Genomic DNA, 18,982 nt, shown 5'->3' on the forward strand with positions numbered 1-18,982 from the left:
CATTTGTGTAATTATTTTGATGTGATATGAAAGTAGAGGGGTTTATGTTTCTAGAAACACACCGAATGGGGAATCGATTCCCATTTAGATGGGACTATTTGGCTGTTTTAGCTTCCAGAGCCAATTCACCCTGTAAACAGAACATGTTACTCCTTAGTCCAATGACCTTACGTTAGTCTCCTTTAGTCCATTACCCAGGCTAATGCTGTAGCTACCTTACATATGTAGTATTGTGTAGTGGTCAAGGACTTAAGTCAAATTTAAAATGTTCGTTGTAGCCTAATGTCTATGAAAACAAAAAACGTTATCAATGGAACAGTAGGTCATTGTTTTTTGATATGTTGTAAGCTCATTAAATATTTTTTTTTTTCCGCTCCAAAACTTAAAGGGCATATTACATTTGTTGAAATTACATTTGAACAGCAGATCAGCATTAGGTTTTATTTCCCGAGGCTTTAGCTCAGCGGGCTTGTGATGAGCAAGAGACTTGAGTTGTGTTCAAACCCAAAGTCGCACATAAATGCACATACACACACAGTACATCCACTGCAACGATCGTGCAGATTGGAGTTGCACCAGAGATAATTTAATTTAAACCGTCCAAGTCATTCTTTCCCCTTTACAGCCCTTCTCCGTTTCTACCTTTTATTGAATAAATACAACCTTAAAAACACACTGAAGGTAGTTTATTTGCATCCCATGTATGGAACAATCTACAGATTTCCCTACAACTAGATGTACTGGTGCCTCTCAGGCAGTTCAAATGAATCATTTGGGGCCAATCTTTACTGAGGTTTTTACTGATGGTTTTACTTGAGTGCGTTTGTAATCTTGTATATTTGTATTATGTTGTATTTGTAAAGTGTGTATGCAGGGCTCCCTTGTAGAAGAGACCTTGGTCTCAATGAGAATGCCTGCTAAAATAAAGGTTAAACATTTTTTAAATGCATCTCCCATGAATCCATAAAAAAAAGGTAATTTTCTCCAACATGGCAACCGTGGTTTTTTCCGGGAACTGTGCACAGCTATTCAGCATATTGCCTGACTGAAAATCCCCAGTCCGTTTCTTATTCATAAACGAGAAAACGTCAAGAATGAACAGAAACATTTGGACAGCACCCCAAAATAAGAACGGCTTTATAAAAGTTTAATAGTTCATCTTATTTGAGAAGGAAAATATATTTTCCATGCCAGGCCAAGCTAAATAACAACCCATCCATCCTTTCTTTACACATGAATATGAAAACTGCAGTAATACCGCTGCTGCTAATGGCTATTACCTAGAACTGATCAGATTGAGGTACGTCTATCCCTAAAGTAATAATTATACAGTTGATCATTTTGCCGGCTTGTTGTTAAAGGATATTAAACCACACTCTCATTTAAAAAATGAATCTATTGAAGTTGGAAGTCTTACTGCAGCCTGGATAAGGATAATCATAATAGGTGTATTTCACTCTATTTTCTCAAAGTAAAAGGACCTGAACATGAAGAAGATATAAAATATTGATGATGGATCCAGATTTGGGTGTGCCTCAGATTTTATATGGCACTTCAGCGACATCTGCTGGTCAGGATGAAGATTACATTGATATCACACACACACACAGACAGTGAGTATCAGAGTAAGCGCTACTCAGAACATTTATTTTTTATCAAATTTCACTGTAGAGCCAGTCAGAGCACGTTTACTAATCAGTTATTTGATTTATTTATGTTATATTTATTCATTTTCAACATAAAGCTCCTGTTAGAACAGCTGTCAAAGAGAGGCGTTAGTATCATTGCCACATAGTGAGGTCAGCAGGGTTGGGATCAATTCCATTTCAAAGACTGAATTAATAAAGAACTGACCCCAACCCTAGAGGTCAGTCAGCTTATTGACCTAGAACCAGAAGCATCCGAGTCAAACACCCATATTATATACTACACGCTGTGCACATGTCTGAGACTGAACACAGACAGGCCTTGTCCCAAACCCAAGACTGGCCCCTAGCCCTGACCCCTTCCCTTAGCCCCGGAATATCTGAAAGCACATGGTAGGTAATCTCGGACACCCAGAATGAAAAATCCTGTGCAATTGCGTTAGATGCTTAATTAATTTCTGGGGGCAGACGTTTTAGAAATATATACTAGAACGAGGATACGGAAGCAGAACTAGGAGCTCCACTTCCCTCTGCAGGTTAGAGGTGTATGGGTCAAATGTTCCCTACTCTTCCGAAATTCAAGACGCCTGCGAAATCATGATTTGTCCAAATGACCAGTGATGAAAGACCTGCGCACCTGGGGGCGCAACCCACAGTCTGCTGACAGATGCTACGGTATCAGTTATGTTATGCACATCTGTCCACGAGAGATTACATGGTAGGTACCAGTAAACATAGCAGTCTATATCTTGACCTCAATCTCCTTCTGGTGGACTGTGTGAAGTATCTGCCATGTTGCTTGAATCCACTGCTCCAGATTTTTTATTTTTATTTTTTTTAAATCTAAAAGATCATCCCTTAGGCTCATACCTCTCCGTTTCATTTCAGTGAGGGTGAGTCAGGAGTTGCTTAGTGGTCAAGGGGCGTGTGGTCAGTTTGGAACCAGCCTGTGTGTTCCACAGCCACACAGGAGGCCCAGAGTACACACGTTCCAGGGATTTCCTTAGATGCTCGTTTCTGACAGAGACAGTCGTCCCATTTCTGTCCACAACAGTAACCGTTTGTTTTCGTTATCTTCAAAAGGAGAGATGCACAGATCTGATCTCCCTCTGGATAGATAAGCATGGACAATAACAATAAGCACTGAACAAGAGGGAAAATAATCATTTGTTAGTGGCCAACTCCAATCCGAGGGCGAGTTGTCATAATGTAGTATTTTTGGTGCCCTCATTGTAAAACACTCTTACAGACAAAAACAGTCTCAAACAGGCAGGTTCTCAGGTGCACAACAAAAACGTCAAAATGTTCAGCTTTGTACTTCTGGTTTTCTGTTTGCCTCTGGATGGGCGGGGTTTAGTGGTGTCCCCTACATCGCCGTAAGTCAGGGCTATCCCAGCATCCTCTCTGCTCACACCCAGAATCACTACACTTCCCAGAATCCCCTTTTCACGCCCAAAGAGCTGCGCGTGTCGTCGATTGGTTGCAGCAGATTGACTCGCAGCATGATCACACAGAGGTGGCATGTGATTGGTTCAGATGAAGTTCACCCAGAGTGATGTGTTGTCCAGGGGGTGTGGTTAGAAGGGCAAGACTGTGGAAACCTTGCAGATAGAAATGTAACATATGGAGCAGACACGATTACCAACGCTCCTCATCACGTCTCTTCTACACAACGTACTTCTATGTGCACGTTCCGTACCATTCCACCTTCCTGAATAACACTGTCCAACATTTTGTGGGTTTAGTCCTCTGCCTATTTAGGATCATCCCCCTCATCCACGAGTCCAAGTATTGGAGAGGAGGGGTCTGGAAAGGCAGGGTAGTACTGGAGAGGAGGGGTCTGGAAAGGCAGGGTGGTATTAGAGAGGAGGGGTCTGGAAAGGCAGGGTAGTACTGGAGAGGAGGGGTCTGGAAAGGCAGGGTAGTACTGGAGAGGAGGGGTCTGGAAAGGCAGGGTAGTACTGGAGAGGAGGGGTCTGGAAAGGCAGGGTAGTACTGGAGAGGAGGGGTCTGGAAAGGCAGGGTAGTACTGGAGAGGAGGGGTCTGGAAAGGCAGGGTAGTACTGGAGAGGAGGGGTCTGGAAAGGCAGGGTAGTACTGGAGAGGAGGGGTCTGGAAATTCAGGGTGGTATTGGAGAGGAGGGGTCTGGAAGGTGAGGGTAGTTTTGGAGAGGAGGGGTCTGGGAAGGTGAGGGTAGTTTTGGAGAGGAGGGGTCTGGGAAGGTGAGGGTAGTTTTGGAGAGGAGGGGTCTGGGAAGGTGAGGGTAGTTTTGGAGAGTAGGGGTCTGGGAAGGTGAGAGTAGTTTTGGAGAGGAGGGGGTCTGGAAGGTGAGAGTAGTTTTGGAGAGGAGGGGGACTGGAAGGTGAGAGTAGTTTTGGAGAGGAAGGGTCTGGAAGGTGAGAGTAGTTTTGGAGAGGAGGGGTCTGGAAGGTGAGAGTAGTTTTGGAGGAGGGGTCTGGAAGGTGAGAGTAGTTTTGGAGAGGAGGGGTCTGGAAGGTGAGAGTAGTTTTGGAGAGGAGGGGTCTGGAAGGTGAGAGTAGTTTTGGAGAGGAGGGGTCTGGAAGGTGAGAGTAGTTTTGGAGGAGGGGTCTGGAAGGTGAGAGTAGTTTTGGAGAGGAGGGGTCTGGAAGGTGAGGGTAGTTTTGGAGAGGAGGGGTCTGGAAGGTGAGAGTAGTTTTGGAGAGGAGGGGTCTGGGCTCTGGAAGGTGAGTGATGGTCGACTCAGAGTTCTGTCAGAGAGAGAAGACCCCACCCCTCCTCCCCTGAATAGGAACCTCAAAGAGTCCAATTGATAATTTATCAGTAGTGATCAATCAGTCTGTATGGATCAGAGACCAGTAGTGATCAATCAGTCTGTATGGATCAGAGATCAGTAGTGATCAATCAGTCTGTATGGATCAGAGATCAGTAGTGATCAATCAGTCTGTATGGATCAGAGACCAGTAGTGATCAATCAGTCTGTATGGATCAGAGACCAGTAGTGATCAATCAGTCTGTATGGATCAGAGACCAGTAGTGATCAATCAGTCTGTATGGATCAGAGACCAGTAGTGATCAATCAGTCTGTATGGATCAGAGACCAGTAGTGATCAATCAGTCTGTATGGATCAGAGATCAGTAGTGATCAGTAGTGATCAATCAGTCTGTATGGATCAGAGATCAGTAGTGATCAATCAGTCTGTATGGATCAGAGACCAGTAGTGATCAATCAGTCTGTTTGGATCAGAGACCAGTAGTGATCAATCAGTCTGTATGGATCAGAGACCAGTAGTGATCAATCAGTCTGTTTGGATCAGAGACCAGTAGTGATCAATCAGTCTGTTTGGATCAGAGATCAGTAGCGATGGGGGTCCATGTCCAGGGTATTGATCAGAGATCAGTAGCGATGGGGGTCCATGTCCAGGGTTTTGATCAGAGATCAGTAGTGGTGGGGGTCCATGTCCAGGGTATTGATCAGAGATCAGTAGTGGTGGGGGTCCATGTCCAGGGTATTGATCAGAGATCAGTAGCGATGGGGGTCCATGTCCAGGGTATTGATCAGAGATCAGTAGCGATGGGGGTCCATGTCCAGGGTATTGATCAGAGATCAGTAGTGGTGGGGGTCCATGTCCAGGGTATTGATCAGAGATCAGTAGCGGTGGGGGTCAATGTCCAGGGTATTGATCAGAGATCAGTAGCGATGGGGGTCCATGTCCAGGGTATTGATCAGAGATCAGTAGCGATGGGGGTCCATGTCCAGGGTATTGATCAGAGATCAGTAGTGGTGGGGGTCCATGTCCAGGGTATTGATCAGAGATCAGTAGCGATGGGGGTCCATGTCCAGGGTATTGAGAGATCAGTAGTGGTGGGAGGTGTCAGACCGTAGAAAAACATTTAACATTAAAAGTAAAAATGTTGTTTAATCATTGGAAAAAGTTTGGGAAGAACCATTTTCAAAAATCTTAGTGCCTAGTGAACACGACCTTGCGGTTATAGGTTCAGGGTGTTGTGTCGTCGTGGCGGGGTTCAGGGTGTTGTGTCGGGGTTCAGGGTGTTGTGTCGGGGTTCAGGGTGTTGTGTCGTCGTGGCGGGGTTCAGGGTGTTGCGTCGTCGTGGCGGGGTTCAGGGTGTTGTGTCGGGGTTCAGGGTGTTGCGTCGTCGTGGCGGGGTTCAGGGTGTTGCGTCGTCGTGGCGGGGTTCAGGGTGTTGCGTCGTCGTGGCGGGGTTCAGGGTGTTGCGTCGTCGTGGCGGGGTTCAGGGTGTTGCGTCGTCATGGCGGGGTTCAGGGTGTTGTGTCGTCGTGGCGGGGTTCAGGGGGTTCAAGGGTGTTGTGTCGTCGTGGCGGGGTTCAGGGTGTTGTGTCGTCGTGGCGGGGTTCAGGGTGTTGTGGCGGGGTTCAGGGTGTTATGTCGTCGTGGCGGGGTTCAGGGTGTTGTGGCGGGGTTCAGGGTGTTATGTCGTCGTGGCGGGGTTCAGGGTGTTGTGGCGGGGTTCAGGGGGTTCAGGGTGTTGTGTCGTCGTGGCGGGGTTCAGGGTGTTGTGTCGTCGTGGCAGGGTTCAGGGTGTCGTCGTGGCGGGGTTCAGGGTGTTGTGTCGGGGTTCAGGGTCGGTCTCATCCCATGGCGGTGGGTTATTGTTGTTGGGGGTGGGGGTCACAGCAGTAGGCCCTGTAGACAGAGCTGCCCCCCCCCGGGTCCTCCACTGTCAGAGGATGACGCAGCAGCGACACAGCCTATGGCCCCCGCCGTGCACCGAGGGAGGGGGCGTCACCGGGGCAAAGTAGGCGTGGACCTTTATCTCTGGGAGATGGGCCTATAGGGAGAGGTAGGCGCTACGTCATTTCAAATGCAGCAATATTCCACACTGTTGTATATTCTCCCATGTATTTCATTTGACAGCCTGCAACGCTGCAATACACTAAATAGGACTATAATACAACAGTGTGGGGGTAATTCTATTATTTCCATAGGAAACTACAATTCCCACCAGGCCATGCAGGAGCTTTGACATTACAGCTATAGTGATGCAGCTTGGGAGATGTAGTGATGGTGATGGCTGACCCGTATGCGTTTGATGCCGGCCCTGGTGACCTGCTGGCAGTCGTAGAGTTCTATCCTCTCCAGACGGTGGCAGTTTTTCAGGTGCTCCAGAGTCCCGTCTGTGATCAGAGGGCAGTTATCCAACTCCACCACCGTGAGGCGCTCCTGTCCACACACACTGCTGCTCAGCGCCCTGATACCATCGTCAGTTATCAGCTCACAGTGGGAGAGGGACTGGTGGAGAGAGGATAGACGGTTGACACTATATTACATACTGTAATGTACACACACACCCACAACAATACGTACCAGTGCTTGCAGGCGAGGGCAGTGAATAGCGAGCTGGACTAGAGTGTTGTCAGTCACCTGTGAGAGGAGACAGACTCCAATCAAACCCAGATACAGTACATAGAATCAGACAGGCTCAAATCAAACCCAGATACAGTACATAGAATCAGACAGGCTCAAATCAAACCCAGATACAGTACATAGAATCAGACAGGCTCAATCAAACCCAGATACAGTACATAGAATCAGACAGGCTCAAATCAAACCCAGATACAGTACATAGAATCAGACAGGCTCAAATCAAACCCAGATACAGTACATAGAATCAGACAGGCTCAAATCAAACCCAGATACAGTACATAGAATCAGACAGGCTCAATCAAACCCAGATACAGTACATAGAATCAGACAGGCTCAATCAAACCCAGATACAGTACATAGAATCAGACAGGCTCAAATCAAACCCAGATACAGTACATAGAATCAGACAGGCTCAAATCAAACCCAGATACAGTACATAGAATCAGACAGGCTCAAATCAAACCCAGATACAGTACATAGAATCAGACAGGCTCAAATCAAACCCAGATACAGTACATAGAATCAGACAGGCTCAATCAAACCCAGATACAGTATATAGAATCAGACAGGCTCAAATCAAACCCAGATACAGTACATAGAATCAGACAGGCTCAAATCAAACCCAGATACAGTACATAGAATCAGACAGGCTCAAATCAAACCCAGATACAGTACATAGAATCAGACAGGCTCAAATCAAACCCAGATACAGTACATAGAATCAGACAGGCTCAATCAAACCCAGATACAGTACATAGAATCAGACAGGCTCAAATCAAACCCAGATACAGTACATAGAATCAGACAGGCTCAAATCAAACCCAGATACAGTACATAGAATCAGACAGGCTCAATCAAACCCAGATACAGTATATAGAATCAGACAGGCTCAAATCAAACCCAGATACAGTATATAGAATCAGACAGGCTCAAATCAAACCCAGATACAGTACATAGAATCAGACAGGCTCAAATCAAACCCAGATACAGTACATAGAATCAGACAGGCTCAATCAAACCCAGATACAGTATATAGAATCAGACAGGCTCAATCAAACCCAGATACAGTACATAGAATCAGACAGGCTCAATCAAACCCAGATACAGTATATAGAATCAGACAGGCTCAATCAAATGCTGATGGCCTCAATCTACAGTTGCATTAAACAAGAAGAGACGCCCATGAAATCTTACCAAAACACATTCTTCTAAATCCATTTTTTCCATCTCATGACAATGCTGTTGAAACAAACCCACATCAGTTCAACATTAGGTTTTAATTAGTGACCTTAAATGTGAAAAGAATTGAAGACAAAAAGAAACGCAACAAGTCAAGACAGAGCGCTGAAGGAAATAAAGAAGCACTTACCCTGGCCAGTACAGTAAACCCAGCGTCTGTAACATGTGAACACCGTGCTGCTTCCAAGATCCTGATACAAAACACATTGGTTATGTGGACGGTATGGCGTCTTTTATCAGTAGGCCGTGTGTTGTCAGGGGGGCCTCATCGTGTGTTGTCAGGGGGGGCCACATCGTGTGTTGTCAGGGGGGGCCACATCGTGTGTTGTCAGGGGGGGCCACATCGTGTGTTGTCAGGGGGGGCCTCATCGTGTGTTGTCAGGGGGGGCCTCATCGTGTGTTGTCGGGGGGGGCCTCATCGTGTGTTGTCAGGGGGGGGGCCTCATCGTGTGTTGTCGGGGGGGGCCTCATCGTGTGTTGTCAGGGGGGGGCCTCATCGTGTGTTGTCAGGGGGGGGGCCTCATCGTGTGTTGTCAGGGGGGGGCTTCATCGTGTGTTGTCAGGGGGGGGCTTCATCGTGTGTTGTCAGGGGGGGGCCTCATCGTGTGTTGTCAGGGGGGGGCCTCATCGTGTGTTGTCAGGGGGGGGCCTCATCGTGTGTTGTCAGGGGGGGGGCCTCATCGTGTGTTGTCAGGGGGGGCCTCATCGTGTGTTGTCAGGGGGGGCCTCATCGTGTTTATAAGAAAGGGGGGGGCCTCATCGTATTTATAAGAAAGGGGGACATTTCTTACTTGAGTCGGGGGCAGTTGAGGCCCAGAGCGGTGAGAGAGGCGTCTGTAATGTTACTGCAGCCAGAGATACACAGCATCTGCAGTTTGTGGCACCCCCGACACAGGCTGACCAAGCCATCATCAGTTATCTGCTGTAAACACACACAAAATCATCTGTCACCGGCTTTATAAATAAACACACGTTACACACACACATTTTCTGTCTTTCAATCCCTACTCTCTCACACACACACACACACACAGACTCCATCTCTGTCTTACTGAGCAGGTCTGCATGTTGATAGTGGTTAGTTCAGGACAGTGTTTCTGAAGGGGTTTCAGTGCTCCATCCTCCAACTGTAGAGAACACAACACAGAGAAACCAATCACTACTGGCAATCAATACAATCATGTTTACGTGTGTGTGTGTGTGTGTGTGTGTGTGTGTGTACCTGTGTGCAGCCACGTAGGAACAGGGCTTGTAGGTTGTTACAGCCCCTGGTCAGAGCCTCGATGCCATCTCTGGTGATTTGGTCACACCACGACAGGTTTAATGTCTCCAACATACTACAGCCATCACTAAGCAGAGACACACAGTTTTCTTACTAAGAATTACACTGATTCTGTTTCCTCCAGAATGTACCCGGTAATGATACGGTAACCATGGGGGGGTAATGATACGGTAACCACGGGGGGATATGTTGTGCCCGGTAATGATACAGTAACCACGGGGGGGAGGGGGGGAGATCAGTTGTACCGGTAATGATACAGTAACCATGGGGGGGTAATGATACGGTAACCACGGGGGGAGGGGGGGGAGATCAGTTGTACCGGTAATGATACAGTAACCATTTATTTTATTTATTTCACCTTTATTTAACCAGGTAGGCAAGTTGAGAGCAAGTTCTCATTTACAACTGCGACCTGGCCAAGAAAAAGCAAAGCAGTTTGACACATACAACGACACAGAGTTACACATGGAGTAAAACAAACATACAGTCAATAATACAGTATAAACAAGTCTATATACGATGTGAGCAAATGAGGTGAGATAAGGGAGGTAAAGGCAAAAAGGCCATGGTGGCAAAGTAAATACAATATAGCAAGTAAAACACTGGAATGGTAGATTTGCAATGGAAGAATGTGCAAAGTAGAAATAAAAATAATGGGGTGCAAAGGAGCAAAATAAATAAATAAATTAAATACAGTAGGAAAAGAGGTAGTTGTTTGGGCTAAATTATAGGTGGGCTGTGTACAGGTGCAGTAATCTGTGAGCTGCTCTGACAGTTGGTGCTTAAAGCTAGTGAGGGAGATAAGTGTTTCCAGTTTCAGAGATTTTTGTAGTTCGTTCCAGTCATTGGCAGCAGAGAACTGGAAGGAGAGGCGGCCAAAGAAAGAATTGGTTTTGGGGGTGACTAGAGAGATATACCTGCTGGAGCGTGTGCTACAGGTGGGAGATGCAATGGTGACCAGCGAGCTGAGATAAGGGGGGACTTTACCTAGCAGGGTCTTGTAGATGACATGGAGCCAGTGGGTTTGGCGACGAGTATGAAGCGAGGGCCAGCCAACGAGAGCGTACAGGTCGCAATGGTGGGTAGTATATGGGGCTTTGGTGACAAAACGGATTGCACTGTGATAGACTGCATCCAATTTGTTGAGTAGGGTATTAGAGGCTATTTTGTAAATGACATCGCCAAAGTCGAGGATTGGTAGGATGGTCAGTTTTAGAAGGGTATGTTTGGCAGCATGAGTGAAGGATGCTTTGTTGCGAAATAGGAAGCCAATTCTAGATTTAACTTTGGATTGGAGATGTTTGATATGGGTCTGGAAGGAGAGTTTACAGTCTAAACAGACACCTAAGTATTTGTAGTTGTCCACGTATTCTACGTATTCTAAGTCAGAGCCGTCCAGAGTAGTAATGTTGGACAGGCGGGCACAGGTAGCGATCGGTTGAAGAGCATGCATTTAGTTTTACTTGTATTTAAGAGCAATTGGAGGCCACGGAAGGAGAGTTGTATGGCATTGAAGCTTGCCTGGAGGGTTGTTAACACAGTGTCCAAAGAAGGGCCAGAAGTATACAGAATGGTGTCGTCTGCGTAGAGGTGGATCAGAGACTCACCAGCAGCAAGAGCGACCTCATTGATGTATACAGAGAAGAGAGTCGGTCCAAGAATTGAACCCTGTGGCACCCCCATAGAGACTGCCAGAGGTCCGGACAGCAGACCCTCCGATTTGACACACTGAACTCTATCAGAGAAGTAGTTGGTGAACCAGGCGAGGCAATCATTTGAGAAACCAAGGCTGTTGAGTCTGCCGATGAGGATGTGGTGATTGACAGAATCGAAAGCCTTGGCCAGATCAATGAATACGGCTGCACAGTAATGTTTCTTATCGATGGCGGTTAAGATATCATTTAGGACCTTGAGCGTGGCTGAGGTGCACCCATGACCAGCTCTGAAACCAGATTGCAGAGCAGAGAAGGTATGGTGAGATTCGAAATGGCCGGTAATCTGTTTGTTGACTTGGCTTTCGAAGACCTTAGAAAGGCATGGTAGGATAGATATAGGTCTGTAGCAGTTTGGGTCAAGAGTGTCACCCCCTTTGAAGAGGGGGATGACCGCAGCTGCTTTCCAATCTTTGGGAATCTCAGACGACACGAAAGAGAGGTTGAACAGGCTAGTAATAGGGGTGGCAACAATTTTGGCAGATAATTTTAGCAGATAATTTGAGAAAGAAAGGGTCCAGATTGTCTAGCCCGGCTGATTTGTAGGGGTCCAGATTTTGCAGCTCATTCAGAACATCAGCTGAGCAGATTTGGGAGAAGGAGAAATGGGGAAGGCTTGGGCGAGTTGTTGTGGGGGGTGCAGTGCTGTTGACCGGGGCAGGAGTAGCCAGGTGGAAAGCATGGCCAGCCGTAGAAAAATGCTTATTGAAATTCTCAATTATGGTGGATTTATCAGTGGTGACAGTGTTTCCTATCTTCAGTGCAGTGGGCAGCTGGGAGGAGGTGTTCTTATTCTCCATGGACTTTACAGTGTCCCAGAACTTTTTTGAGTTAGTGTTGCAGGAAGCAAATTTCTGCTTGAAAAAGCTAGCCTTGGCTTTTCTAACTGGCTGTGTATAATGGTTTCTAGCTTCCCTGAACAGCTGCATATCACGGGGGCTGTTCGATGCTAATGCAGAACGCCATAGGATGTTTTTGTGTTGGTTAAGGGCAGTCAGGTCTGGGGAGAACCAAGGGCTATATCTGTTCCTGGTTCTAAATTTCTTGAATGGGGCATGTTTATTTAAGATGGTTAGGAAGGCATTTTAAAAAAATATCCAGGCATCCTCTACTGACGGGATGAGATCAATATCCTTCCAGGATACCCCGGCCAGGTCGATTAGAAAGGCCTGCTCGCTGAAGTGTTTCAGGGAGCGTTTTATGGGGGGGATCTGTTGTACCGGTAATGATACAGTAACCATGGGGGATCTGTTGTACCCGGTAATGATACAGTAACCACGGGGGGATCTGTTGTACCGGTAATGATACAGTAACCACGGGGGGGGGATCTGTTGTACCCGGTAATGATACAGTAACCATGGGGGATCTGTTGTACCCGGTAATGATACAGTAACCACGGGGGATCTGTTGTACCCGGTAATGATACAGTAACCACGGGGGATCTGTTGTACCGGTAATGATACAGTAACCATGGGGGATCTGTTGTACCCGGTAATGATACAGTAACCACGGGGGATCTGTTGTACCCGGTAATGATACAGTAACCGCGGGGGAATCTGTTGTACCGGTAATGATACAGTAACCACGGGGGGGATCTGTTGTACCCGGTAATATTACAGTAACCACTGGGGAGGATCTGTTGTACCCGGTAATGATACAGTAACCAAGGGGGATCTGTTGTACCGGTAATATTACAGTAACCACGGGGGATCTGTTGTACCGGTAATATTACAGTAACCACGGGGGATCTGTTGTACCGGTAATATTACAGTAACCAAGGGGGATCTGTTGTACCCGGTAATGATACAGTAACCAAGGGGGATCTGTTGTACCGGTAATATTACAGTAACCACAGGGGATCTGTTGTACCGGTAATATTACAGTAACCACGGGGGATCTGTTGTACCGGTAATATTACAGTAACCACGGGGGATCTGTTGTACCCGGTAATGATACAGTAACCACGGGGGATCTGTTGTACCGGTAATGATACAGTAACCACGGGGGGGATCTGTTGTACCCGGTAATGATACAGTAACCACGGGGGGGATCTTTTGTACCCGGTAATATTACAGTAACCACTGGGGAGGATCTGTTGTACCCGGTAATGATACAGTAACCAAGGGGGATCTGTTGTACCGGTAATATTACAGTAACCACGGGGGATCTGTTGTACCGGTAATATTACAGTAACCACGGGGGATCTGTTGTACCGGTAATATTACAGTAACCAAGGGGAATCTGTTGTACCCGGTAATGATACAGTAACCACGGGGGGGATCTGTTGTACCCGGTAATGATACAGTAACCGCGGGGGATCTGTTGTACCCGGTAATGATACAGTAACCACGGGGGGTTATCTGTTGTACCGGTAATGATACAGTAACCACGGGGGATGTGTTGTACCCGGTAATGATACAGTAACCACGGGGGGGATCTGTTGTACCGGTAATGATACAGTAACCACGGGGGGGATCTGTTGTACCGGTAATGATACAGTAACCATGGGGGATCTGTTGTACCCGGTAATGATACAGTAACCACGGGGGATCTGTTGTACCCGGTAATGATACAGTAACCACGGGGGGGATCTGTTGTACCGGTAATGATACAGTAACCAAGGGGGATCTGTTGTACCGGTAATATTACAGTAACCACAGGGGATCTGTTGTACCGGTAATATTACAGTAACCACGGGGGATCTGTTGAACCGGTAATATTACAGTAACCACGGGGGATCTGTTGTACCCGGTAATGATACAGTAACCACGGGGGATCTGTTGTACCGGTAATGATACAGTAACCACGGGGGGGATCTGTTGTACCCGGTAATGATACAGTAACCAATGGGGAGGATCTGTTGTACCCGGTAATGATACAGTAACCAAGGGGGATCTGTTGTACCGGTAATATTACAGTAACCACGGGGGATCTGTTGTACCGGTAATATTACAGTAACCACGGGGGATCTGTTGTACCGGTAATATTACAGTAACCATGGGGGATCTGTTGTACCCGGTAATGATACAGTAACCACGGGGGGGATCTGTTGTACCGGTAATGATACAGTAACCACGGGGGGGATCTGTTGTACCCGGTAATGATACAGTAACCACGGGGGATCTGTTGTACCGGTAATGATACAGTAACCACGGGGGGGATCTGTTGTACCCGGTAATGATAGAGTAACCACTGGGGAGGATCTGTTGTACCCGGTAATGATACAGTAACCAAGGGGGATCTGTTGTACCGGTAATATTACAGTAACCACGGGGGATCTGTTGTACCCGGTAATGATACAGTAACCACGGGGGATCTGTTGTACCGGTAATATTACAGTAACCACGGGGGATCTGTTGTACCCGGTAATGATACAGTAACCACGGGGGATCTGTTGTACCGGTAATGATACAGTAACCACGGGGGGGATCTGTTGTACCCGGTAATGATACAGTAACCACTGGGGAGGATCTGTTGTACCCGGTAATGATACAGTAACCAAGGGGGATCTGTTGTACCGGTAATATTACAGTAACCACGGGGGATCTGTTGTACCGGTAATATTACAGTAACCACGGGGGATCTGTTGTACCCGGTAATGATACAGTAACCACGGGGGATCTGTTGTACCGGTAATGATACAGTAACCACGGGGGGGATCTGTTGTACCCGGTAATGATACAGTAACCACTGGGGAGGATCTGTTGTACCCGGTAATGATACAGTAACCAAGGGGGATCTGTTGTACCGGTAATATTACAGTAACCACGGGGGGGATCTGTTGTACCGGTAATGATACAGTAACCACGGGGGATCTGTTGTACCCGGTAATGATACAGTAACCACGGGGGATCTGTTGTACCGGTAATATTACAGTAACCATGGGGGATCTGTTGTACCCGGTAATGATACAGTAACCACGGGGGATCTGTTGTACCCGGTAATGATACAGTAACCACGGGGGGATCTGTTGTACCGGTAATGATACAGTAACCACGGGGGGGATCTGTTGTACCCGGTAATGATACAGTAACCACGGGGATCTGTTGTACCGGTAATGATACAGTAACCACGGGGGGGATCTGTTGTACCCGGTAATGATACAGTAACCACTGGGGAGGATCTGTTGTACCTGGTAATGATACAGTAACCAAGGGGGATGTTGTACCGGTAATATTACAGTAACCACGGGGGATCTGTTGTACCCGGTAATGATACAGTAACCACGGGGGATCTGTTGTACCGGTAATATTACAGTAACCACGGGGGATCTGTTGTACCCGGTAATGATACAGTAACCACGGGGGATCTGTTGTACCGGTAATGATACAGTAACCACGGGGGGGATCTGTTGTACCCGGTAATGATACAGTAACCACTGGGGAGGATCTGTTGTACCCGGTAATGATACAGTAACCAAGGGGGATCTGTTGTACCGGTAATATTACAGTAACCACGGGGGATATGTTGTACCGGTAATATTACGGTAACCACGGGGGGATCTGTTGTACCGGTAATATTACAGTAACCACGGGGGATCTGTTGTACCCGGTAATGATACAGTAACCACGGGGGATCTGTTGTACCGGTAATGATACAGTAACCACGGGGGGGATCTGTTGTACCCGGTAATGATACATTAACCACTGGGGAGGATCTGTTGTACCCGGTAATGATACAGTAACCAAGGGGGATCTGTTGTACCGGTAATATTACAGTAACCACGGGGGATCTGTTGTACCGGTAATATTACAGTAACCACGGGGGATCTGTTGTACCGGTAATATTACAGTAACCACGGGGGGATCTGTTGTACCGGTAATGATACAGTAACCACGGGGGATGTGTTGTACCCGGTAATGATACAGTAACCACGGGGGGGATCTGTTGTACCGGTAATGATACAGTAACCACGGGGGGGATCTGTTGTACCGGTAATGATACAGTAACCACGGGGGGGATCTGTTGTACCGGTAATGATACAGTAACCACGGGGGATCTGTTGTACCCGGTAATGATACAGTAACCACGGGGGATCTGTTGTACCCGGTAATGATACAGTAACCACGGGGGATCTGTTGTACCCGGTAATGATACAGTAACCACGGGGGATCTGTTGTACCCGGTAATGATACAGTAACCACGGGGGGGATCTGTTGTACCGGTAATGATACAGTAACCACGGGGGGGATCTGTTGTACCGGTAATGATACAGTAACCACGGGGGATCTGTTGTACCCGGTAATGATACAGTAACCACAGGGGATCTGTTGTACCCGGTAATGATACAGTAACCACGGGGGATCTGTTGTACCCGGTAATGATACAGTAACCACGGGGGATCTGTTGTACCCGGTAATGATACAGTAACCACGGGGGATCTGTTGTACCTGGTAATGATACAGTAACCACGGGGGGGGGGGATCTGTTGTACCGGTAATGATACAGTAACCACGGGGGGGGGGGGATCTGTTGTACCCGGTAATGATACAGTAACCACGGGGGGGATCTGTTGTACCCGGTAATGATACAGTAACCACGGGGGGGGGATCTGTTGTACCCGGTAATGATACAGTAACCACGGGGGATCGGTTGTACCCGGTAATGATACAGTAACCACGGGGGATCTGTTGTACCGGTAATGATACAGTAACCACGGGGGGTGGATCTGTTGTACCCGGTAATGATACAGTAACCACGGGGGGTGGATCTGTTGTACCCGGTAATGATACAGTAACCACGGGGGGTGGATCTGTTGTACCCGGTAATGATACAGTAACCACGGGGGGGATCTGTTGTACCCGGTAATGATACAGTAACCACGGGGGGGATCTGTTGTACCCGATAATGATACAGTAACCACGGGGGGGGGGGATCTGTTGTACCGGTAATGATACAGTAACCACGGGGGGGGGATCTGTTGTACCCGGTAATGATACAGTAACCACGGGGGGGGGGGATCTGTTGTACCCGGTAATGATACAGTAACCACGGGGGGGATCTGTTGTGCCGGTAATGAATTGTGTTTGTTGTACTGAATCCTAAAGAAACAAACATGTAATTTATTACTATGTAACTACCATTTTACCCTTCTAGTAAATACCTTGTAATTTCTGGATCCTAAAATAAAACTGCAACCCCTGAGCCTTGGCCAGAAGTAGTGCACTACATAGGGAATACAGTGCTGTTTGGAACACTCACCTGAGAGCTTTGAGGGAGTGGTTGGTAACAGACACACAGGAAGTGAGGTCCAGCTGTTTGAGTTTGCAGCAGAACTTGGAGAGGCTGAGACAGGTGCTGTCTGTGATCTTAGTGCAGCCGTTCAGGTTCAACACCTCAATGCTACGGCAGTTCAGGGAAAACGTCCTGCCAGATGACAGAGACAAACACCAAAGTCACGGAGAGGTAACTGAATCACGAGGGAAGTGCATCTTTCGCTTTCAACACGATTGGATGCTTATCTAGAAACATGGGCTCCGATACGATACAGGAACGATAGGGTTTAGTTTGAAACGATTCAGTGTGATTCGGTTTGAATGGGGAACGATACGGTTTAGTTTGAAATGATTCAGTGCGATTCGGTTTGAATGGGGGAACGATACGTTTTAGTTTGAAATGATTCAGTGCGATTCGGTTTGAATGGGGGAACGATAGGGTTTAGTTTGAAACGATTCAGTGTGATTCGGTTTGAATGGGGAACGATACGGTTTAGTTTGAAATGATTCAGTGCGATTCGGTTTGAATGGGGGAACGATAGGGTTTAGTTTGAAACGATTCAGTGCGATTCGGTTTGAATGGGGAACGATACGGTTTAGTTTGAAATGATTCAGTGCGATTCGGTTTGAATGGGGAACGATACGGTTTAGTTTGAAACGATTCAGTGCGATTCGGTTTGAATGGGGAACGATACGGTTTAGTTTGAAATGATTCAGTGCGATTCGGTTTGAATGGGGGAACGATACGTTTTAGTTTGAAATGATTCAGTGCGATTCGGTTTGAATGGGGGAACGATAGGGTTTAGTTTGAAATGGTTCATTCGGGTTTGAATGGGGGAACGATAGGGTTTAGTTTGAAACGATTCAGTGCGATTCGGTTTGAATGGGGGAACGAATCGATGCTATACAATGTACTAAATTTTTTTTTGCATAAACACATACATTTTCTATTCTAAACTCAAATCTGCTGCTAATGGAACTCATGAACTCGGCCTCCTGAGCTGGATCTGTCTGAGCTGACGTGTGTGTGTGTGTGTGTGTGTGTGTGTGTGTGGGGGGGGATCTGTCTGAGCTGATGTGTGTGTGTGTGTATGTGTGTGTGTGGGGATCTGTCTGAGCTGACGTGTGTGTGTGTGTGTGTGTGTGTGTGTGTGGGGGGGGGGGATCTGTCTGAGCTGACGTGTGTGTGTGTGTGTGTGTGTGTGTGTGTGTGGGGGGGGGGATCTGTCTGAGCTGACGTGTGTGTGTGTGTGTGTGTGTGTGTGTGTGTGTGTGTGTGGGGATCTGTCTGAGCTGACGTGTGTGTGTGTGGGGATCTGTCTGAGCTGACGTGTGTGTGTGTGTGTGTGAGCTCAATGCACACATTGCACAATTTCTCTAGAGACAAATCAGATCCAGCCTGAATTGTGAGATGTTGTGGAAGGTGTAGTTTCCAACAGGCCAATATTATACATAGTTTAGCGCATGGTAATTAACTACAATGACCATAATCCATTGCAC

The 18,982-nt window shown here is 47.2% G+C and overlaps 1 protein-coding gene across 4 annotated transcripts in view; it reads right to left on the reverse strand.

Moving 5' to 3' along the window:
* Nucleotides 1-1,614: 1,614 nt before the first annotated feature.
* LOC110487903 (F-box/LRR-repeat protein 2) overlaps nucleotides 1,615-18,982 on the reverse strand; it is a 35,042-nt gene continuing 17,674 nt past the window's right edge. The window contains exons 6-14 of one of the 4 annotated variants that reach the window (XM_036970878.2): nucleotides 17,469-17,633; nucleotides 9,496-9,622; nucleotides 9,326-9,400; nucleotides 9,065-9,195; nucleotides 8,404-8,464; nucleotides 8,229-8,273; nucleotides 6,975-7,031; nucleotides 6,687-6,899; nucleotides 1,615-6,438 (exon numbers count right to left, since the gene is read on the reverse strand). In XM_036970878.2, the coding sequence (XP_036826773.1) occupies nucleotides 6,331-6,438; nucleotides 6,687-6,899; nucleotides 6,975-7,031; nucleotides 8,229-8,273; nucleotides 8,404-8,464; nucleotides 9,065-9,195; nucleotides 9,326-9,400; nucleotides 9,496-9,622; nucleotides 17,469-17,633 (982 nt within the window). In that variant the 3' untranslated portion in view covers nucleotides 1,615-6,330. The remainder of the gene's footprint in view (nucleotides 6,439-6,686; nucleotides 6,900-6,974; nucleotides 7,032-8,228; nucleotides 8,274-8,403; nucleotides 8,465-9,064; nucleotides 9,196-9,325; nucleotides 9,401-9,495; nucleotides 9,623-17,468; nucleotides 17,634-18,982) is intronic. The other 3 variants (XM_090227527.1, XM_036970880.2, XM_036970879.2) reach the window with 3 other exon arrangements.

The sequence above is a fragment of the Oncorhynchus mykiss genome, chromosome 30, assembly GCF_057628025.1.
Source record: "Oncorhynchus mykiss isolate SJ-2025 chromosome 30, ASM5762802v1, whole genome shotgun sequence".
In the NCBI taxonomy this organism is placed as follows: domain Eukaryota; kingdom Metazoa; phylum Chordata; class Actinopteri; order Salmoniformes; family Salmonidae; genus Oncorhynchus; species Oncorhynchus mykiss.